The sequence below is a fragment of the Acomys minous genome (genome assembly GCF_964271855.1).
Source record: "Acomys minous genome assembly, chromosome: 10".
In the NCBI taxonomy this organism is placed as follows: Eukaryota; Metazoa; Chordata; class Mammalia; order Rodentia; family Muridae; genus Acomys; species Acomys minous.
This window is the reverse complement of record NC_140491.1, coordinates 29,970,391-29,994,344: the sequence shown is the minus strand read 5'-3', so window position 1 is coordinate 29,994,344 and position 23,954 is coordinate 29,970,391. Positions and strand designations below refer to the sequence as shown.

Here is a 23,954-nt window from a genome sequence, read left to right as displayed (position 1 = left end):
CTTGCCCAGAACATATAAGACCCTGAGCTACAGAACCTTCAGAATAAAAAAGATTGATTTTTGTATGATTCTTTGCATACATAAGGATTACTTCATTGTATCATGTGACGTGTAGGGGGTGCGTTCCATCATCTGTGTAATAGAGATGGGTCACAAAGGATATTGGCAGCTCTGTCCTTCCAAGCCCACACCCTGGCAGGAGTGAACAGACCTGAGGCCAGCATGCTGTGAGTCATACACACAGCACCCCCTCCTTGCAACACTTGCACCATCTCTCTTGTGACCAGCAGAACTTTCCTTACATAGCCCGTGTCCCTGTCAACAGGGGTCACTGGAGAAAACCTCCCAGGTCTCATCTGATCTTTGGACTCAGTCCCACTTTTGTCTGTATGTTCCGGGTACCTATTGCTGCATAGCAAACCACACCCGAATGTACGTGGCTTGAGACAACAGCCACCATTTATTCTGCTCAGGAATCTGAAATCTGAGCAGGGGTTGGCAGGGACACCTTGTTTCTGCCTCATGGGGGCAAGACTGAGCTGAGACTGGACGAGCCCCTTCTAAGATGCTTCACTGAGGTTGGCTGTGGGTACTGGCTATGGGGTTCATTCTTTGGTGACCCTTGCACGAGGCAGCTTGGATTTCCCAGATTCGCGCCATCCTTAAATGCATTTATGTTCAGCTGACTTGCAAGTGGAGCCTACAAGTCAGCATCCCAGTTCTTAGTGGGTAGCAGAGAGATGATGACTCCAGAGTCCACCAGCCAGTACTTCCAGCTGCTCTGACTTGGCATTTACAGCCCAACAAAGCCAAGGACACTTGGGGTGGCTTTGACAAATGGTGCTGGATCTAGTCTGATGGGAACCAACAGGAGAATTGTGGTCCACATCTAGAGGGTTATAGAGTAAAAATGGCCTTCTACAGATAGATTATTTTCTATTAGACAACTTCTCTCCTATTAGAACTAAGTGACCACAGGACTCCAGTTTCCACTATGAGCTGGGTGTTCTCTGATCTAGGCAACCATGAGGTTGGGTGTACACAGTGGTGTGTGTGTGTTGTCAAGCAGATACGGATATAAGACATAGAACAAGTTGCCCTGCAGGTGGTCTCCATCCCTCCCAGACTGACGCCTGCCTCATGGCCTCGACTTTTTAATTCACATCTACAGTAACATGACACTGTCTCATGACAGGAGAAGCAGTTTAGGCCATGCTTACGGGTGCTTCTGCAGGACAAGATGACACCAAATTAAAGCGGACACCTACAGCCTTGCAGTCCCACGTAGCTAGAGCCAGAACTGATGGGCATCACCTTTTCTGTGAGCAGAATTAAGACTCAATGTATGTCCTATGGTCTGTGTTGTCTGTGAAGACAGGAACATGCACAGTGCCATGGGTGGGTTCTGGGAGGCTCAAAGATCAGTGACATGGAAAGATGAACTGTCTGAAGATCAACACATGTGGGGAAGAAGGCTGAGGATGAATCTCCAAATGGATACCATCCTAAATGGATACTATATAAAAATCTGCACCTCAAAAGAATGCCTACCAACAGGAATCCACTGGGTTGAGTAGTTTGGCAAACTAACACCCAGAAGTCACCTTCCTGGGGGCAGGTAGGGCTGTGTTAGGCCCTCTTATCATGGAGGTATTGGGGATTGGCCCTCCTGGACTGGACACACAAGACCTCTCATCAGGCTGTTGCTGACATTCCCACCTGTCTACTTATGCCTGTCTCATGGTTGTGGGATCTCACACACACACACACTGAGGAAGCGGGTGTGACCATGGGAGGCACTGGGAGCCTTAGCTCAGAAAAGTGCTTGTAAGCATGAAGACCTAAGCCCAATCCTCAGAGCATACATTTAAAAAGTCAACATGGTGGCACACACTTGTAGTCCAGCACTGAGGATGCAGCGATGAGTGGATCCCTGGGGCTCACTTGATGCTCATGGGAAGCAGGAACCATACTGTACAAATGATACCCAAGGTTGTCTTCTGGGGTGAGGTGGCACACACCTTTAATCCCAGCACTGGGGAGGCAGAGGCAGGTGTACCTCTGTGAGTCTGAAGCCAGCCTGGTCTACAAAGTGAGTCCAGCACAGCCAGGGCTCTGTATAACGGAGAAACCCTGTAACAAACACACAAACCAAAAAAAAAAAAAAAAAAAAAAAAAAAAAAAAAAAAAAAAAAACCAAAACAAAAACCAAAAAAACAAAATAAGGAAAACTACCAAGCAAAATCAAGGTTGTCAGCCGGGCGTGGTGGTACATGCCTTTAATTCCAGCGCTTGGGAGGCAGAGGCAGACGGATCGCCGTGAGTTCGAGGCCAGCCTGGTCTACATAGTGAGTCAAGGACAGCCAAGGCTACACAGAGAAACCCTGTCTCAAAAACAAAAACAAAACAACAACAAAAACACAAAGTTGTCTTCAGACCTCCACACGTACACACACATGTGCATCCCCATACACATCCATGTGACCATGGTATTAGCTGCGAGTCCAATTTAGTGCTTACTGAAAGGTCTCTTTAGAAAGCGAAATGACACAGAGAAAAAAAGCAGCCACTTGAGAGTGGAGTTTCTTATGCAGTTGGTAGTATTCTGTCCGTGTGGATTTACTACTTTGATGTCTAGACCACCACCTTGCATAGAAGGCTCAGGAAACTGCATGGAAGGTGAGCTGGGATCCTCTTCAGAATCTTCAGTCCTTTGAAGATCATTTCAGAAGGAAAATCAACGCCACTTTGAACTGCTGCTGGTGACCAGCTACCATGACGTGATACTGGGAAAGATGTGCAGGAAAAGTGACATGATGCTTTACTGGGGTTTCCTCAGAGATCGAGTCCCTTGGCAATCAAAGGCTCTTTGGAATCTGTAGAGTGGTACAGGTTTGGGATTAGGATAAACTTTGTGGGCTTTTGAAATTGCAATTATTTGCTTACTTATTTATTGAGTGTGTGTGTGTGTGCTCGTCACTGTGGACCTGTGGAGGTCAGGGACAACCTGTAGGAATTTGTCCTCTCCTTTTCCACCATGTGGGGGCTAGACATCCAACTCAAGTTGCAGGCTTGGTGACAAGTGCCTTTTCCTGTGGCATCTGGCTGGTGCCACTTCGATCATTCTTTGCAGACATTGGAAGCTCCTCTCTGCACCTGCCTCCTGCTTTTCCGAAGGATAGCTATTCCAGATGCTGCCACCTCCTGAGAATCTCTCAGTCTTCTTGTTGGGGCTACCTAGGGTGCGGGCGTCTCCTGGAAGGGCTGGGTTGCCTTAGGGTTGCTGGTTAGTTCCCTGGGGCACTGAGGAAACAGGTGTCAGCTGTTGGGTCTCATCTGACCATTGGTTTCCAGGACTGCCCTGGCCCTACTGATTGCTCAGGGCTAAGTCATCTCAGTGTGGATTGCCTATGTATACATTGACTAAATGAACGAATGGATTTAAGAGTGAAGGCGAGGCAAGGCTCCAGGGCTCGTTGTGCCCAAGGCTTCCTGTCTCCTTTCATCCCATCCCTCTTTAGCAGTCATCACCAGCTGTTCCCGTGTCCGTGTGCAGAGTTTCATGCAAACAAACAAAAACAAACAAACAAACAAAAAAAGTGGGGAAATCACTACAGTAGAGCGTTAAAACCAAGGCGGAGCTGGCATCTTGGCCTGTTCTCTGCTCCGCGCTGCCCTCTCAGAGTTTGCTCCCATTGCCTTCTCAGACCACACTGCTAGGCTCTCCACTAGGTCATTGTCAACGTTAGGACTCTTGCTCTTTCGCGGAAACCCGCAGCGCTTCCTCTTGGCACCGCCTGGGGGACAGCAGCTGTGAAAGGCTTTGGAAAGGAAGGAATTGGATTCTCGTAACTAAGGGACCATTGGGGACCTCCCCTGCCCCCATCAGCTCCCTCAGGAAGCAGCTCCAGAGGAAAAGAGGGAGGATGGCTTCCCCTTGGCTAGTGGCACCCCTGTCTCAGCTATCGTCGTCGAGGCTCTCGGCCAGGTCCCCACACAGACACCCAAAAGAGACAAACGGAGAGACCCCCCCCCCCCCCCCGCCTTCCCTTGCTTCCCACCCTGAGCCAGACACACTCGCTGGTCGAGAGCAGAGAAACAAAAAAAGCACCCAGTAGACAGACACAGAAATTAGGACACACAGATGGGAAGGACTAATGTTCACTCAGCCCCTGCGCGCCCACCCAGAATTCTAGGGGTCGGAGACACAACCCTTGGCGCACACCTCAGCAGCCCTCTGATCTGGCACCCACGATTATGTGTGTCCGCTGGCACCCCACCCCTCCCTCCCCGCCAGCCCGGGAGCCCGCGGGTGGCACCTGTTGCAGTCCCTCGTTTCCGGGGCGCCGGGGTGGGGTAGGCGGGCTGGACGCAGGGGTGGGGTGCGGGTGGCACAGGCAAGGTAGAGGTGCAGCAGGGCTCGAGGCGCAGCGGCAGGGGCAACGGGCTGCCGGGACCGGGGCGGGCATCAGAAGCTCCGGGAGGAAGGCCAGTGGCTGGGACCTGACCGAGGGCCCGGAGTACCGGAGGAGGGCACGGGCGACGGGGCTGGTGCCCAGAGGGCGTGGGGAAAGGACAGGAGCCAGGAACAACGTGCAGAGAGGGAGCAGCCGCCCGAGGACTAGACTGAAAGATGCCTGGGGGCCCAGGCTCACCCTCCTCTCCCGCAGCATCCTCAAGCTCCTCGCGTGCCATGCCGTTGGGGATCGCGGCATGCCCGCTGCCCCCACCTCCCCTGGCCCGGGGGTCCCCACAAGCTTCTGGTTCCCGGCGTGGCGCCAGCGTCCCACAGAAGCTGGCGGAGACTCTGAGCAGCCAGTATGGGCTGAACGTGTTTGTGGCGGGGCTGCTGTTCCTGCTAGCCTGGGCAGTGCACGCGGCAGGTGTGGGCAAGAGCGACCTGCTGTGCGTACTAACCGCGCTCATGCTGCTGCAGCTGCTTTGGATGCTGTGGTACGTGGGCCGCAGCTACATGCAGCGCCGCCTCATCCGCCCCAAGGACACGCACGCGGGTGCGCGCTGGCTCCGTGGTGAGTGCAGCCCGGCCGCCCTCCACATCTCTCCTGGAGATGGAACTTCAGCTCTATGCTTCATCTCTTTTCCCGCTCTCCCCTCTAGTTTCCCTTCTCTGCCTTTAGGTCTCCTTGCTTAAAGTTCTGTTATAAAGTTTCAGGTTCGGGAGCGAAGGCCACACTCCTCGTCTTGGCGCTCAAGGCTTCTATGATCTGGCTTCAGATAAATCCTTTCCTTTTAAGCCCTCATCCTGGGGCGGCAGACTGTCAACGTCTCGCGGTTCCAGTCATATTGAAAGCCCTCAGGTCCCTACGTATTCTATTCCTCCTCTTGGAGTGTCATTCCGCCCTCCGCCCCCGTTCAGCTTTTCATGCCTGAACTAAGGCCTCCCTGAGACTGAATCCCCATCTTGCTACTCCATTCTGTGCTTCTTTCAACCCCCCCTCCCCAATCCTTCCTGTGGCTTGGACTTCAGGCAGCTGCCTCTTCACCCCATTGGGGGGAGCCTGTGATGCTCGGTCCTAGCAGCACACAGGCCTGGCTTGGAGCAGGTGCTGAGAGAACGAAGGGGAGTCCTGAGGCATGGTCTCGAGGGACATCCTCACTGAGTGAGGCAGTTGGAGGCCTGAATGCTAGAGGGGCTGCCCATATTGAAATGGGTCAAAGGGGGCCAGGGCCACGCAGGGCAAAGGGAGAAGGCTGGGATCCAGGGCAAAGGGAGCTGACAGGATCCAGGGCAAAGGTAGCCTCCTCCCACATTCTCATCTTAGAACTGTAATTTCCCTTAGAGCCAGTTTCCCACTTTTTGCACATTTGACCTCAGGCAAATTCCTTGGTTCCCTGCAACTGCAGCCCCAGTGTGAGCCTAAGCCGAGGGGGAAATCTCTGCATGGGGCTAGAGGGAGCTTTGGGAAGGAGAATTCAAAGGGCCTTTGCATCAAGGCCGTAAGGAATCACCTTCTTGATTTGAATAGAGATGTCCAGGGATCAGTTTATCTCGCCTCCAGGAAAATTGTACATTACTTCAAACTGCCCAAATTCTCCAAAATGGAGATTTTGGGGGAGCTTTTGGTTTGTGGATTATGGATGGGGGGAGAGGGGTCAATGTCACATAGACGGGACTGGTCCTGTTACCCCAGGATGTTGACATTTTGACCCTTCCACAGAAGCATCCTTACCTCCTCTCTCTCCTCCATCCCTTTTTCTTCAGTTCTTCTTTTGCGTCTCCCCTCCCTCTTTACTTCTGCCTTTTCTCTTTCCTCACTTCCTTGTCTCTCTCCTTTGCCATTCCCTTTCTCCTTTCATGCTTCCGCCCTCTAGTTCTCCTTCCTCTTTCCCTCGCTGCCTTTATCCCTTCCCCGACTCTTCCCTCTTTTCCTGTTATTTCCTAAGGTTGGGAAGCCAGAGGGAGAAGCAAGGCGAGAACGCAGACACACGCAGCCGTGTCTTTCAGACACCATGTAGGGATGAAGCAGATGAGCAGGATGGAGAACAGCACATACTAAAACGTGCATACCCTCAGGAAATGGTACCCAGGAGGAGGGAGAAGGAGCTAAGTTGGATGAAAGAGGGCTCACGATGTCCAGATGCTCAGAGTCCAGGGCTCCAAGGAATGCTGAGTGGCTGGCCAGTGTGGGGTACTGTGGGGGAGTCTGGTACCACAGAGAAAGGGATTTGGCATGGCTTTTGTGGGATCCCAGTTGACACCTGGGAGAACAGCACACAATGGGAGGTGTGGACTCTCTGGAAGCTGTCCTGCAGTGATGTACCCATCCCTATGAGGCACAGGTGCTGTGCAAATGCTGTTGGCCCTGGAAGACACAGCTTGTACTCCCTGATTCCGGCTCCTTCAGCTTCCTGAGCTCTGGCTCTCACAGGAATTAGGTGAGAATCTCAGCTACCTCATGGGGAGGAGCAAGCAGGAAGACGTTGATAGAAAAAAGCTTGCCACACCCTGGCCATTCCTGCTGAAAGCTGAGTTCATTTGGGAGCGAAAAGACAGTTACCAACCATTACCTAGGTGCCAAGAGGAAGCAGCTTGGCCCCAGCAGGGATTGACGTTTCCTTTGGACTCTTAGCTGGAAAGACGGGTTTGTGTCCTGTCTGTCTGTGGGGCAGTGTCTTGAAGCTGATGCTTTGGGATGAAACCTCCTTCCCTCTCCAAAAAGATCCCCTCCCATCATAGAGGTTTTCTAAGGGAAGTTGTAGAGCTTGGATTGATCTGCAAGGTGCCTCTTTGAGCAGGAAATATTCCATTCTACTTTCTGTGAGGGAGGAATGATTTTCTTTGCAAAAAACAAAACAAAACAAAACAAACAAACAAAAATACTGACCCACTTAAATAATTGGTAGTAGCACCACAAGCCTAACTAATGAATCTAACTAACTAACTAACTAACTAACTAACTAACTAACTAACTAACTAACATGAATCTAAATCCATCTTTGCCGACTGGGAGGAGTTCCTCTAGAAGAGATCACTGTAGCCTCAGAACCTGTGCCTGCCTCGTGAGCAGCAGTGAGCAGCCTCCTTACGAGTTAATCACTACTTTCTGTGTTTCTTCATTGCTAGCCTGCTCAGGATGCAATGAGATTGGGAGGGTTTTTTGTTTTTTTGTTTTTGCTTTTGTTTTTGTCTGTTTTAAGACCAGAGATTCTTTGAATACAAATTCTGGAAATAGTGATGATTACAGGTGTAGTTACTGAGTGTGTTTGGGATGCCAGACTCATTACAGCCAGCCAGAGAGCTGTTTTGTGAAAGGAGATTACCCTGAATTTAGTCTACATTTCAGATTTTCAGCTTTTGTTTTCAAACGAGGCATACTTACACTTGTGTTTTTCCAGACCTCTGTCCAGTATGCTACCATAGGCCAGGCCTGGAGATGGGCAACGTGGGGGGGGGGGGCTGAGATTAGTAGTGTTCCTAATGGACCAGAAGAAGGGACAGATGTGAGCTGTCTTATGAAAGGCTGGTCTAGGGGTGGTCTTAGGACGAGCTGCAAAGACAAAGGCAGAAAACACATAGGTCCCTGCATGAAAAGAGGCTGTCCACAGTGACACACTGAAGGTGAGTGTGTGTGTGTGTGTGTGTGTGTGTGTGTGTGTGTGTGTGTGTGTGTGAGAGAGAGAGAGAGAGAGAGAGAGAGAGAGAGAGAGGAGGGGGGGGCGAGATCAGGCAAGTTGGCCATGAACAGAGGAAGAAGGCAAGGAGAAGAGGATGGGAGTGGAGAGGAAGAAGCAAGGGAGAGGAAAGAAGGAGGCGGTTAGGTTGGAGGACAGGTTGTCCTGCCGGCTGTCCTGGCTGTCATCTGCTGACTTCAGGGCAGGCACAGCAAGCTTGAGACCATACCTGGAGCTCCTCCCCTAGATTTCTCTTTTCTCCTCTTCTCTCCTCTTTTTCCTTTTATTTTCTTTATTTTAAAGGCAATCAGGCTGTCATGTGCATCCCAGGCTGGCCTCCACTTTCCTATGTGCTGAGGATGACTTTGAACTTTAATGCCCTGCTGTTACCTTCCATGCTATTACAGGCACACACACTCCCACACCTGCTTTACGAAGTGGGAGGATTAGTAGCAGTTCACTGTGGCTGCTAGGCAAGGACTCTGCCAGATTCTTTGAAAAGAAAGTAGGGCTGTAGGGTCTCATAGGACAGTGGCCCCAGGTCGGGAGGAAAAGATGTTGAATCCAGCAGATGTGGCAGTTCCATGGTAGAAAATGCTATAGGCCTTCATCTCTCTGTTCAGAGGAGCCCTGGGCTTTTAGCAAACAAGTGTCATCTGGAAAATCTTTCCTGCCACTTTTAGGCTACCTGCAGCTCTTGAGTTGCTGTTCTCGTGACACTTGCCTACCATCTGGCCAGCACCAATCCTGCGGGAGATTGTATTATCCAGTTACTGTTTGTAACTGAACAGACTGTGAGTTCCTGAAGGTGCAGACACTTCCTGAATATACTTTCCATGATGTCCCGAGATCTAGCATCAGGCTTCATGTGTAATGAGGGCCAGGGAGTATCTGTGGAATCATTGGATCAGTGGAAGCTATGTGTGATGGGTGGTTGATGGGTGCGGGGTGGGTGCGTGGTGGATGGGTGCGTGGTGGGTGGGTGGGTGGGTGCATGGTGGGTGGGTGGGTGGGTGGATGTGTATTTAGTGTGTATAGATGTGTGGATGGATGGGCTGGTGAATGGGCAAGGTATGGGTGAATGGACTGGTGGATGTATGTATCAGTGAACGGGTAGATGGATGTGTGTGTGTGTGTGTGTGTGTGTGTGTGTGTGTTACGTCCGTGTATATCTGGGTGGATGGGCTAATGTACGGGGGAATGTATTAGTGGATGTATGGGTGACTGTCTTAGTCAGTGTTCTATTGCTGGGAAGAGACACCATGGCCACAGCAAGTTTTATAAAGGAAAGCATTTAATTGGGGCCGGCTTGTATTTCAGAGGTTTAATCCATTATTGTCATGGTGGGATGCACGGCAACACACAGGCACACATGCTGCGGGAGGAGTAGCTGCGAGTTCTTCTACATGTGGATCGACCGGCAGCAGAAAAAGAGAAAGACACTGGGCCTGGCGTGAGCATTTGAAACCTCACCGACCCTCCCCGCCCCCCCCCCCCAGTGACAAACTTCTTCCAACAGGGCCATCTCTGCTCCAAAAAAGCTACACCTCCTAAGAATGCCAGTCCCCAGTGACCAAGCATTCAAATATATGAGCCTATGGGTGCCGTTCCTATTCAAATGACTACAGTGAGTAGATGCATGATGCAAGAGGCTCCAGGGAAGAGGACGAGCGCTCAGGGGACAGACTGCACTTCAGTCTAAGGGAGCACTTTCAAACCTAAGCAATAGCCACTGCGATGACACGGTGAGGGATGACACGGTGAGGGATGACACGGTGAGGGGTGACACGGTGAGGGATGACACGGTGAGGGATGACACGGTGAGGGGTGACATGGTGAGGGGTGACACGGTGAGGGATGACACGGTGAGGGGTGACACGGTGAGGGGTGACACGGTGAGGGATGACACGGTGAGGGATGACACGGTGAGGGGTGACATGGTGAGGGGTGACACGGTGAGGGATGACACGGTGAGGGGTGACACGGTGAGGGATGACACGGTGAGGGGTGACACGGTGAGGGGTGACACGGTGAGGGATGACACGGTGAGGGATGACACGGTGAGGGGTGACACGGTGAGGGGTGACACGGTGAGGGATGACAGGGTGAGGGATGACACGGTGAGGAATGACACGGTGAGGGATGACACGGTGAGGAATGACACGGTGAGGGATGACACGGTGAGGGGTGACACGGTGAGGGATGACACGGTGAGGGGTGACACGGTGAGGGGTGACACGGTGAGGGATGACGCGGTGAGGGATGACACGGTGAGGGGTGACACGGTGAGGGATGGTGAGCTTTCCAGCATGCATGTACACTGGAGGCCAGACAATGGCTGGTCGTGACGCACTGGGGGAGTGTCCTTCCAGGGAGTGGAGACAGAGACAAACTCTGGGACTGTGCACCTGTTCAATACTCTAGACACAGAGGAGGGTCTTTGGTGCCAGCAGCAGAAAAGTGGTTGGGAGTCTTGGATTATTGTCAAGTAAAATAGCTAATTGATTATTGCTTTATTCTTTACAGTGTATGGTGTGTGTGTGTGTGTGTGTGTGTGTGTGTGTGTGTGTGTGTGTGTGTGTGTGTGTGCCACAGCATGCTTGCGGCACTCAGAGGATAACTTGCAGAAGTTGGTTTCTCCTTCTGCTCCATGGGCTCTGGGGATCGCACACAGGTTTGCAGGCTTGGTGGCAGGTGCCTTTATTTGCTCCTTCAACTTGATTCCAACTCATTAAGTTTCCCTTTCTGGTGCAATGAAGAGAAGGCATGATGGTAACATCCTACCTGTCGAGCTTCCTGGCTATTCCTGGGGAATTCTTTGGAAGGAGTCACTGAGTCTTCTCAGCACCGTGAGGCATTGTGGGAGGCATTATGATCATTATCTCCATACTACAAATTGGGAAACCAAGGCACAGAGGTTACATAGATGCTCAAGGTCTCAAAAATTAAATGACAGGAAATAGGACTTGAAGTTAGGCAGCCTCTCTGCCATGTTCCACTTTACTGCCTCTTAGAGCGTGAGTGATACTTTTCAATGTTCTATAGTAAAAAAAAAAAATGCTCTATTTTAGGTGTGACAAAGTTTTACACAGAGAGAAAATTGTGTGATTTGATTCTTCTGTGACCTCACAGATTTTGTCTATTTGACTGGTCTGGCTCTGAAATTTTCTGCTCTGTTTTTTATTTTTATTTTTTTAAAGATTTATTTATTTATTATGTGTACAGTGTTCTGCCTGCACACCAGAGCCAGAAGAGGGCACCAGGACTCATTATAAATGGCTGTGAGCCACCATGTGGTTGCTGAGACTTGAACTCAGGACGTTTGGAAAAGCAGCCAGTGCTCTTAACCTCTGAGCCATCTCTCCAGCCCCCTTATTTTTAATTAGTGTAGTTACATATAAAAGCAAATTGTTATTGTTGCTGTTGTTTGAGAAATGGTCTTACTATACACCTTTAGCTGGCCTGGAATTCACACAGATCCACCCACCCCTGCCTTTCCAGTGCTAGGATTAAGGGCATGTGCCACCACCGGCTGGCTAAAAGTTCTATTATTGAGCCTGCGTACAATGTTACATTTTCCTCATTCATTATGTCTTATCATTTGTAATGTGAGGGATTCTTTGTTCTAAACACCCTATGTTCTGATAGTAACATTCCCTTCCCACTTTCTGTTTGTGTCTCCTGCTTCCCCTCGCCCACTCTTAACCTTCTCTCAATAACCACTTAGTTATATAAAGAGCATATCCCCTCATTTCATTTTTAATTCCATCTTTCTGATGTTGCTTCCTAGTAAATGAGACAATTTGGATCATTCTGGGCTATTGTTTGCTTTTTATATCAGACTATTGTTTCCATTTCATTTATAGTTATAATGATATATTTTATATTATCCTCCATTCTTGCCTTTTAAAATTATGATGTTTCATATTTGTTCTTTGATGATTTCACACATGTACACAGTGTATTTTGGATCAGATTACCCTCCACTCCCCTGCACCAGCTCTGATCTCCCCTTGTTTGCTTTTTTTGCTTGTTTGCTTTTTCTTTCTTTCTTTTTTAAAAAATTTTATTTATTTTTATTTTTATTTTTTATTTTTTTGAGCACTTGGGATTTTCTTGTTTTTCCACTACACAAATGGATGTTTCATTTTTCTCTTGTCTTATAATCTAGGGCATGCAACTCTCTACTTGGAGAAAAATACTAAATGCCTGCTTCAGCAAGTCAGCCTGTTCCCTGTGCCTCCTGTCTCTCTGGACTGTACAGTCCACTCTCCCCTCTCTTCTGCCTCTACCTCCCTTAACGTTTCTCTTTCTTTTTTTCTTTCTTTTTATTAACTTGTTCATTTTATATCCCAATCCCAACCTCACTCCCTCCTTTCCTCCAATCCCACCCTCCCACCCACTTCCCCCATACCTGGCCCCCTACCTAAGCCCCGGGGTACCAGCCCATCCTGGCACATCAAGTCTCATCAGGACTAAGTGCCTCCTCTTTCACTGAGTCAAGACATGGCAGCCCTATTAGGTAAATGGGATCCAGATGGAGGCAACAGAGTCCAAGTCAGAGACAGCTCCTGTTCCAATTGTTAGGGGCCCCACTTGAGGATCAAGAGCCTATCAGCTTTTATCTGTAGGGCACCTAAGATCAGCGTGTTCTTTGGTTGGTGGTTTAGTCTCCATGAGCCTAGGTGAGTTGGCTAAGCAGGTTTTTTTTTTTTAAATCTCTCCAGCTCCTTCAATCTATCCCCTAACTCTTCCACAAGACTCCCTGAGTTCTGCCTATTCTTTGGCATCTTTGCCATCTGCATCTGTTTCCATGAAGCCTCTCAGATGACAATTATGCTAAGTTCCTGTTGGCAAGGATGGCAGAGTATCAATAGTGTCAGGGGTTGGGTCTCTCCCATGGGGTGGGCCTCAAGTTGGGCCAGTCATTGGTTGGCCTTTGCCTCAATCTCTGCTCCAACTTTTATCCCTGCACATCTTGTAGGCAGGAAAAAATTTGGGTTGAGGGTTTTGTGGATGGGCTGGTGTGCCCCTTCCTCCTCTGGCTATGGAGGATGTGGAGTGAAGGGAACACTCCTCCATTGCTGGTAGGAGGGCAAGCTTGTACAGCCACTTTGGAAATCAATCTAGCAGTTTCTCAGAACATTGGAAATAGTTCTACCTCAAGACCCAGCTATACCACTCCTGGGCATATGCCCAAAAGATGTTCCAGCATACCCCAAGGACACTTGCTCAACTATGTTCATAGCAGTTTTATTTATAATAGCCCAAAAACTGGAGACAACTCAGATATCCCTCAACTTTTCTTTTTTCTTTTTAAATCACCAGACATCTAAAACTTTTCTTCTCTTCCCCATGTGGTCTTTCTCTAAACTTCAGGTTTTGCAGAGACAGCTTCTTGCTTTCTGGATATTTAGTCTCTAAATTGCCTTAACAGAGACACCCAGCCATCCCCAAGGCAGTTTATCCCCAGGCATCGGAACTCAGCTTCTTATCTTTTCTCATCTAGTAAACAATCTCTCTCTCCTCCACTACCCTCCCATCTATTAGCCCATTAGACAAAAAAAAAAAAAAAAAATTGCTGAATTAGTCATATGTTGCCTATCTTCAACAACTTACTCTCTTTTGGCCCAGCAAACATGACAGACACCTCAGCTGGAAGCCAGGTCTATGGCCCTTCCTATCCCACCCAACTTTGTGTCCCCTCCTCAAGGCCAATTTGTGCTGTCCAGATAGTCTTGGACATGTGACCGTCCAAGGAAGTTGGCCTTCAGAGGCTACACGTTCAGAGAAAACTGGCCCATCTTCTCCTAATAGTTCCCCAGTGAGAGGTGGAACTTCATGTGAAGTCCCAATTCTATAAAAACTATTTACTTGTCTCATTTTTGAGAAAGGACCTATTATTGTCAAGGCTGGTCTTGAACTTGCTGTGTGGTCAAGGATGACTTTGATTTTCTGATCCTCCTATTTTTTACCTCTAGGGTGCTAAGATTATTGGCACACGCCTCTGCACCCAGTTTATGTGATCTGGGGGTTGAACTTGGGGCTTCCTGCACACTAGGCAATATACCAACTGAGCCACATCCCCAGCCCTATGGACTCATATTCCCTCTCCTCTCCTTTTACAGTTTTTACCCAACCCCCATCATCACAGTAAGGGCTGAGCTACCAGCACATGAACTTGGGGAACCCACAGAGACTACAACCAAAGCCAGACGGGAGGAACCCTCAGTCTGTATCAGTAGATGAATGCAATGGAATCATGGAAGGAAGCGAGGACTCTGGCAGAAGCAGTGCCCTGTCAATCATGGACACACTGTAGACCACTTTGGGGCCCCAGAACAATCTCATCCACCCCACTAGGGAACTTGTTGGAGATACTGTGGCCCCATCTCAGACCTACTGAGTCAGAAACTGGTGTGGCCATATGAGCTTTACCAATGCTCTTTCCAGGGTATTCTGATGTGTGCTCAGGTGTGGAGACCACTACTGTAGACCATCTTCGTTTAGTAGGTGGGGAAACTGAGTCTAGAGTTAGGGAGAGAACATGTAAGAGCACACACACTGGTCTGGTGTCCAGGATCCCAGAGCTCAGGGCTTGGCTCTTGCCACCAAACCAGGTGGCCTCACTTTGTCCTGTTACCATTATTTCCTTCCCTAACTCAGAAAGGACCTATTTGTCAACCAATCTGAAAGCACTGGGGTTGAATCTCCATTCTTTCAAAGGTGCTGATTTCCCTGGGGGATTGCCAGGATTAACAAAACACGGCTTCTCATCATTTCTATAGGGCCCTGGGCTGCAAGAGCGAGCCAGGCTTGCATTGCATTTCACCAGAGGCAGCCCTGGCAGTCGTGTAATGCGATCGCTCCTCCTGGGCTCCCACGTTGGTGCCTCAACGCCCTGTACATGTGATTCAGTTTCCTCTGTGCGAGGGAGAGGATATGTGCGTTCATGCCACTGATGCCAAGAGGGCCCAGAAACTCAGACGCTGCTCAAAAGTCCGGCATTGCTGCTTTTCTTGTTCAGATTTCTATTTGTCCAGCACCTTCCAAATGTGCTTTGTAATTCCTGGCCAGAATTCTTTTGTTTCTCTCTCTCTCTTTGCCTTCCTTCTCCCTCCACCCCCTTAGATTTTCAAGACTGTTTTTCTGTGCAGCCTTGGCTGTCCTGGACTTGCTTTGTAGATCAGGCTGGCCTTGAACTCACAGAGACCCACCTGCCTCTGCCTGAGTTCTGGGATTACAGGACTGCATGTTTCTGCCCAGATGTTTCTCTTTTTCAATCAAATCATCAGTAATATAAAAAGTGCTTAACCCTTTACATTACCTGGTAAGAGCCTTTTCTGATTGCTAGCAGAGACACTCTGCTATTGAGTTTTAAGAAGTCAACTTTCTAGTTTACTTTTATTTGTACATGTGTGTGTGAGTGCACGCATGTGCACTTGTGTGTGTGTATGTGTCTGTAGGTTCAGTTTTCTTAACCAATATATTTTATTATGAACTTATTAACCGATCATACATCCCTTATAACCCGACTAACCAAAATAATAGGAAAAGAGGATTAAAGAATAACAAAACCGTAAGGATATCAGTTCTGAGGAACAATTCTCTTGGCGTAATCAGCAGGATTTCTTTTGCTGGAACCTGGAATAACCAGAACCCGGATCCTCAACAGGAGCCCGGAGCCCTGAAGCCTTCCCTCCAGTGGTTCTCTCTAGGAGCATTTCGAAGTGGAGCGATAAACAGCTAAAAACTATCCCAAGTCTCAAAAAGCCCCGCCTCCAGTTTTGGGCTCATTTATATAGCTCTGCCCAGAGTCTGTTCATGGGATCTTTTCAGCTGGCAACAATCAAGCTCCCGAGGTGACTTGTCTTCTAGTGGATTAACCTCACCTGTTCTCACAAGACTGTTCTGATCCCACACTTGGGATCATAACAAAAACAGGCTTATCTCTCTGTCATATGTCTATACCTGTGCATATAAATTTGTCCATATGTGGATGCCCATATGTGGTCAGTAGATGGCAGATGCTTTAGTGTCACTCCTCAGGTGCCATCCCCTTTTACTTGAGATAAGTCTCTCACTAGCCTACTATCTCACCAAATAGGTGAGGCTATCTGGCCAACAAGCTCCAGGGATCTGGCTGTCAAAATCTGCCATCTCTCCATCTGTGGGGCTTGGCTGTGCTCAGTTTTTATGTGGGTGCTGGGGATTTGAAGTGAAGTCCTCACGCGTGCCAGGAAGTGCTTCAAAACAGCCATCTACCCAGCCCTTATTGTTTGCTTGTTTCTTTGTTGAGACCACCTATCTTAGGGGCTGGAGAGATGGCTCAGGGATTAGGAGTCTTGCAGAGGATGGAGATTAGTTCCCAGGATACCACAACCACCTGTATCTGCAGTTCTAAAGGATCTGATGCCCACTTCTGGCCTCTGAAGGCACTGCAAGCATGTGGTACACATTCACACACCCAGGAAAACACACACACACACACACACACACACACACACACACACACACACACACTTATTAATATTAAATAAATCTATAAGAGGAATAGCACCAATCCTAGCAGGGATGACTTGGTGTCTCTTGGTCTTGGCTTGCCTCTCAACATTTAGTGGTTTGAGGATCTTTTCTTGTACTTGGCGGCTGTTTTTATATCATCTTTGGAGAAATGTCTGCTCAAGTTTGTTTGGCTAGTTTTATCCTGCAGATGTTTTTGTGTGTTCCAGATATGAATGGCTCTGTAGAAAGTGTCTTAGTTAGGGCTTTATTGCTGTGAAGAGACACCATGGCCATGGCAACTCTTATAAAGGAAAACATTTAACTGGGGCTGGCTTACAGTTCAGAGGGTTAGCACATTATCAGTATGGCTGGAGCACAGCAGCATGCCGGCAGACATGGTGCTGGAGAGGTAGCTGAGAAGCCTCCATCTGGGTGGTCAGGACGCAGGAAGAGAGAGCCATCCTGGGCCCTGCTTGGGCTTCTGAAACCACAGAGCCCGTCTCCAGTGATGCACTTCCTCCAACAAGCCACACCCACTCCCCAAAGTCCACACCTTGTAGTAGAGCCACTCCCTATGAGCCTATGGGGGACTTTTTCATTCAAAGCACCACAGGAAGTAATGTTCAAACATTCCCTCCCATTTTTGGTGCCTTCTTTCTTTGCTGAGAGTGTTCTGTGGTTCACATACCTTTTCATTTTTATGTAATTTATTGCTTGATCCTATCTCATGAAGCAGTCTCTTATTTTTTTCCTATCAGTTTTGCCCTTTTTAAACTTTGATATTTCAATGTTTGAATAATTTTGAGTTAAAATCCACCTACAGTATAATGGAAGGTCCAGTCTCACTTTTTTGCCTGTGGGTGTTGAGTCTCCCCTGTATGTGTGTCCTTGTTACCTTTCACCCACATGCTCTAGTGTTGACGTCATTTGTTTGGGATGACACTATGCGTGCTAACAAACGTGTGTGTCTCTCCTGTCTAGGAAGCATCACATTGTTCGCATTCATCACCATCATCCTGGGATGCTTGAAAGTCGCATACTTCATTGGATTTTCAGAGTGCTTGTCAGCGACGGAGGGAGTTTTCCCGGTCACCCATGCAGTGCACACACTGCTGCAGGTAAACCATTGGTGTTCATTCATGGTATCTCTGCTCCTGTGCAGTGTCCTGAGGTGTGTAAAAGCCCGCAACACCAACACATCTAGCTGACAAGAGTCAAATTTAGAATGATCCCATAGCTCCCATCAGGAAAAAAGAGCTGGTCCAGTCACTTCTCTGGACCACTGGGACTCTTGTTCCCTGTCTTGTGGGCTGGAACCTTTTAAGAACACTGTGAGTTTCTTGTTTTTAGAATGGATGATGGATTTAGTTTCTCTAAGGAGTAAGAGTTTGATAGGTGTCACTTAAACACATAGCTCACAGGCAGAAAACATACCTCCCGACTGGCCTTAGCGGGACTGTCTGGTGCCTGTGAGTTACCTGATGAGGAAGTCATGGCTGGAGTCTGTTTAGCACTTTCGGATACACAAAGTGCTTGCATGTGTTGATTTTATGTTCCCTAGCTGGTGTTACTACTTTTTTTTTTTTTTTGGAGGCTATAGAATTGTTAGAAGGTGGGTCTTGGCTGGTGGAAGTAGGTTTCTGGGCTGGGATTTTGATGGCTCCATGCACAGCTACTGGGTCTGGCTTTGTTCTGGTCTCTTTCTCTGCTTTCTGATCTGACACCATGTGACAAGCCTCTGTCACACACTCTGGACACCACGAACCCTGCCATGCAGGCCTAAAACCTTATGAAATGGAGACAGCACAAGCCTTTCCCCTTTAAGCTGCTTCTGTCAGGGATTTTGGTCCAGTTGATGCTAAGTAACAAATACAATGTCCACTGATAGATGAACGGATGAAGAAAGATGCTATGTATTCGTGATGGAACAGTATTCAACCATAGCAGTGAGGAAATTCCATCACAGATAGCAACACAATGCAACTGGAGGATGTTACATTCAATGAAGTCAATCCAGTATGAAGACAGATCTCATGCAGCCCAGATTGGCCAGGAAGCCATCGAACTTCTGATCTCTCTGCTTCTACCTCTGAAGTTCTGGGATTACAGGCTTGTGTGTGACTACTTTGGATTACACAGTGCCAGAGATTGGGACACAAAACCCCTTACATGTAGTGCACTTATGAACTGCACTACATCCCGGATAGCCAAGCATAGAAAGATAAACACTGTGTTTTCACATATACATGGATAGTAAAAGGCTGATCACGTGGAAGTGCAGGACATCCTGGTGACTAGCAGAGCCTGGGAAGCTGTAGGTGTGTGAGGCCTTGTGAGAGGATGCTTGCCGGGGTCAGAAGGTAGCTAGCTGGACAGGAACAATAAGGTCTAATGTTCTGCAGCACAGGAGAGGGACCAACTATAGGTGGCAGAAATTAATGGAATATTTTCAAGTAACTAGTAGAATCTGAGTGTTCTCAACAGAAAGAAATGTGGCTCATGTGCCCATGAGACAGAGAGAGACAGAGACAGAAAGACAGAGAGGCAGAGAGACAGAGACAGAGACAGAGACACACAGAGACAGAGACAGAGAGAGACAGAGAGAGAATGACCCTATATGCTCACCGCACACTTTACAAGCAGAAAGGGCATTGCACAGCATAGCTAATCAATAACAAACATTTTAATATAAGAACAGATGATATATCAACCTTTTCTTTTAGTCTTTCTTATTTTATATATTTCAGACATATAGTATGATATTTTCACATATATACACATGGTAGGTGATTATAGTCAGAAAAATTGTTATGGCTGGTAACCTCAGTCTCCCTTCTTGGTTTTACTATGGTGAGAACACCTATAAGCCAGTGTCAGCAAGCCTGCAGTAGACAACACAACATCCCAGCTGCAACCCTTATCTTAGCCACCAGATCTGCAGACAGCCATCCTGCGTGCTTGCCACTTTGGGCCCTTTGCCTGCAATCTTCCCACTCCGCCCCCGACTCGGTCTCTGTTCTACTGTGTATTCAAGTCTTCATTTTTGAGATTCCATATATGGTGGGCTCATGCATTGCCTGTCTCCCTGTTCCCAGCATATTTCACTTAGCATAACGTCCTCCAGGTTTGTCCGCATTGCCATAGGTGATAGAATTCAGCCTCCTGGTTTTCTGAAGAGTAACTGGAGCTCGGAGAAGACCAGAGCTTACATCCTGGCAAGAAACAAAGTTGTTTCCTCCTTCTGAGTCACCCTGGAAGACCATGAACTTGGCCTTTCAATGCTAATGTAGTAATATCCTCAGTCCTGTGCAGCCCCACAGCTGCAGTGGGCATCCTCAGTCCTGTGCAGCCCCACAGCTGCAGTGGGCATCCTCAGTTCTGTGCAGCCCCACAGCTGCAGTGGGCATCCTCAGTCATGTGCAGCCCTTCATCCACTGCAGAAATCCTGTGACCTGATTCTGTATGGCTGGGTGCTCTGATCTGGGTGGCAAAGCATAGATAGAAGAGAGTATCTGGCCAGTGTGTGTGGGGGGATGCTCTGGCTGCCAGGGCACTGTCCCATGCTGGAGCCGAGGTGGTGAGTCATAGACACTGGAAGAGGATATTGTGAGGCAAGCGATCTTTCCACACGTGGGGTGAGAGAGGAGGTGTAGGTCCAAGGAAGCTGAGGTAGGCAGTGGCAACCTGGAGTCACAGCTTTTTTTTATTTATTTTTTTTAAGATAAGGCTTCTTAGCTTGGACCGTGACTGGTGCTGACTGAGGCTATCAGTATGACCTTGGGTAATTTCCTTAGTCTCCCTGAGCCTTACAGGAGTTACCTGTGAGGAGGGGACAATCAAAAGGGAGGGATATTAGGATTCTGCCCCAGTCTGCCTACCTGTGATGTCATAGCCTACCTGCCCCTGGGTGTGGCCCTGGGTGTGGCCATTATATAAAAGGGCAGACCCACCTTGCTCCTCTCTCTCACCTCTTTTTCTCTTCTTCCCTCTTCTTCTCTAGCTTTCTCTATCTCTCTGTTTCTCTCTGGTGTACCCCTCTCCATCTTTTCCTTTCTCCCCTTGCTCATATGATAAACCTCTCAATATCATACCTATTATGTGGCACATATTTCATATCTCGTATCTCATTGGTATTTCATTGGTGGTACCTTCTGCCATGGGCTTGCTGTGTTGACAAAAGGTGTTAAGCATGAATTGGGCTTTGCATAAGACGCATGTGCAGGAAGTATTAGTGAAAGCTGAGGGCCTCTCCTGGGAGGTTGGGCCCCATCTTGAGGGAAGTTGTGTGTCACTGAGGGCTTTAGGCAGAGAAAGGGCCTATACAGAAGTATATTTTCACACTGTCAGGTACACATCTCTATTTTCCTAACTTGGGCATTTGGTAAGCCAATCAGTTGACTGCTCTGTGGCCTTGGACAAATACTTATTGTGTGCTCTGCTGCAAGATGACTAGAGAATGAAAAGCAGATATTTTAATAATAAAAACTACTCATGTTAAAATTGTGATCAGAGCACAGAGCACGGAACTTAGACTCCTGCCTGTCTTGAGTGGGTCATTCAGTAGTGTTAAGCGCAGCCGTCACATTACTGTGTGACCACCCCTACCATCCACCCCCAGAACCTCCTCATCTTGCAACAGAAACTCTCTCCTCCTTAAACAGTCTCCCACCTACCACTCCTCACAGCCCCCACTCGACTCTGTCTCTGTGAGATAGTCTGGATTCTATGTGAGTCCAGCCTGCCATATTATGTCCCTTGTGGTTGGTTTACTTACTCAGTGTGATGTCTTCAGGTTGTACCATGAAATAGAAAATATCCTCTTTTGAAAGCTGAGTCAAATACTACTGTGTGTGTGTGTGTGTGTGTGTGTGTGTGTGTGTGTGTGTGTACACCTCACATTTTGTCCATCCATTCATCTGTTGGTTGCACATGGGTGGTTCCTCCCCTTGACTGTGGGACTTCTGGCTGTATGGAAAGTCTGTATATGTGTGTATATGCACGCATACACATGTGTGTGTGTCTGTGTGTGCGTGCGCGCACATGCATGCATAGTTAGGCATATGCACATCTTTTAGCAGCCATTTGTCATAGTCAGCTTCTCTATTGCTGTGGGAAAATACTGAGCAAAAGAAATTGGGGGCAGGGCTCATTTGGCTTACAGGTTACAGCCCATCATTGAGGGAGGGCAGGGCAGAAACTCAAGAGAGGAACCTGGAGGCGGAGAGCATGGAGGGACACTTCTAACTGGCTTGCTCTCTCTAGTTTGCTTACTTAAGAGCTTATTTTTCATTTATGTGTATGAGTGATTTGTCTGCATGACTGTCTGTGTTCACGGAGGCCAGAAATGGCATTAGAACCCCCTGGAACTAGCGTCATGGACATTTGTGAGCTACCATGTGGGTGTGGGGAATTAAATCTTGTTCCTCTGGAAGAGCCACCGGTGCTTTTAACCACTGTGCCAATGCGCTTTCCCGCACAGCCTGGGCACACCTGCTTAAGGATGACACCACCCACACTGGCCTGGGGCCTCCTACATCAATTAACAATCACGAAAATGCTTCATGACCATGGCCCTAGCCCAGTCTGATGCAGGCAATTCCACAAGGGAGGCTCTTCTTCCCTCCGAGGCTCCGAGTTGTGTCAAGTTGGCAGCTGAAGCCAACTATGACTTGAGACAGATTTCTCACTGGCCTGGGTCTTGGCAATTCAGCTAGCTTATCTTCTCAGTGGGCCCCCAGGAAGTCAGCTTTTGTGTGGGCCCTGGGGATAGAGCTCAGCTCCTTATGCCTGTGCAGTAAGTTGTTATTAATTAAGTTATCTCCTATGTGATAGGGTTCATTTCTAGTTTTAACCTTCCTGGTATGTAAAAATTGTATATATTCTTTGACAATTTTATGCACGTGTATAACGCACTCTGGTCACGTTTACTTCAACCCTCTCTGATCCCAACGCACTCACACTAACACTCCCCTCCTCCAGCAAGTCCCCTCCTATTTTCATGTCTTTTTATTTTGGTTTGGTCATTGCTTTGTTCAACACAGGGCCGGCCATGTGAACGCTGGGACCTGAAACACTCTGGGTCCCAAGCATTCAGATCCACTGGGGGATAGCCTGTGCCAGCATCTGTGCCTCTCCTCTCCTGCATTGTTAGTGATGACATGGCCAGGGGTGGAAAAGTACACCCGGGAGTCCATAGGAGGCCAATCCAAACCAACACTGCTCTTCACTAAAAGTGCTCAGTCTTGGGTTTCTGGATATCGGTGCAGAGTAGCTGTTCAATGAAAAATCACTGGCCCAAACCTGACAATTACAACTAAAAAAAAAAAAAAAAAAAAAAAAAAAAAAACCACTGAGTGGGTTTCGTGACATACAGACTGATGCCCACATGCCTATCCCTATCCCAGAGCAGACATCCTCAATCCATTGCAGCACAGCTCCACCCACAGCAGATAGCACCAGTCAGTTCTAACTGTAGCTGTTTTAGGAGACACCCTCAATCAAATACAGATCTCCATCTGTAGCAGACGTTCTTAATTAATTGCATCACTCTTTCCTCCTGACTTGGGAGGTCCCACCTTGCTTCTCACTGGATCACTATTCCCGCTGTAGAATGGCTCTGCTGGGACAAGGAAAGTCATCTGCTTTCCCTCAGTTTTATAACTTCTCAAGGGTCCAAACAGAACAGCAGTTTCCCCACTAATGTATCTTGCTTTATTTCCATCTAGGTCTATTTTCTCTGGGGCCATGCTAAGGATATTATCCTGTCTTTCAAAACACTGGAAAGGTAAACAAAAATGCAAACAATTGTTTTACATGTTGATTGATATTTGTTTCGATTAGATGTTAGAGCAGACTAGACTCAGGAGTGATATCCAGCTGGGGCTATAAACCCCGAGAGCAGATTTCTGCTCCGCCCCAAAAGCAAATCCCTTCCAGCACTTTAGTCCCTTCTGAGCCATGCCTGGAAGACACAAATGTGGGTGGGAACTCTGCCGTTCCCACCCATTTCCCTTTCAGGGCCCTCAGTTTGCATCTGTGAGGTAGGATGCAGTGAGGTGGCCTACCTCTGAGGATAACTGATACACAGTGTCCATCAAGTGTTGGGTCTGCCACCAGTTCTCCTTGGTTGTTATGGGGTCAATGGAAGAAGTCTGGAAGGAAGGGGCGAACTGTCCAGGGGCAGCTTAGATATGGATGGACCAAGGACTCAACAATTGCTCTACGAAAAGATCCAGTATTGGGTACCCTTCCCATGGGGGGCATCAACACCTCCCTTCCAGCAGTTGAGATGACTGACCGCTGGCTTTGAGTGGATT

The 23,954-nt window shown here is 48.3% G+C and overlaps 1 protein-coding gene across 1 annotated transcript in view; it reads left to right on the top strand.

The window, feature by feature from the left end:
- Window positions 1–4,436: 4,436 nt before the first annotated feature.
- The window catches only part of OTOP1 (otopetrin 1), a 29,350-nt gene continuing 9,832 nt past the window's right edge, over window positions 4,437–23,954 (top strand). The window contains exons 1-3 of the mRNA XM_084799047.1: window positions 4,437–5,030; window positions 17,620–17,756; window positions 23,364–23,422. Coding sequence (XP_084655173.1) covers window positions 4,634–5,030; window positions 17,620–17,756; window positions 23,364–23,422 — 593 coding nt within the window. The 5' untranslated portion in view covers window positions 4,437–4,633. The remainder of the gene's footprint in view (window positions 5,031–17,619; window positions 17,757–23,363; window positions 23,423–23,954) is intronic.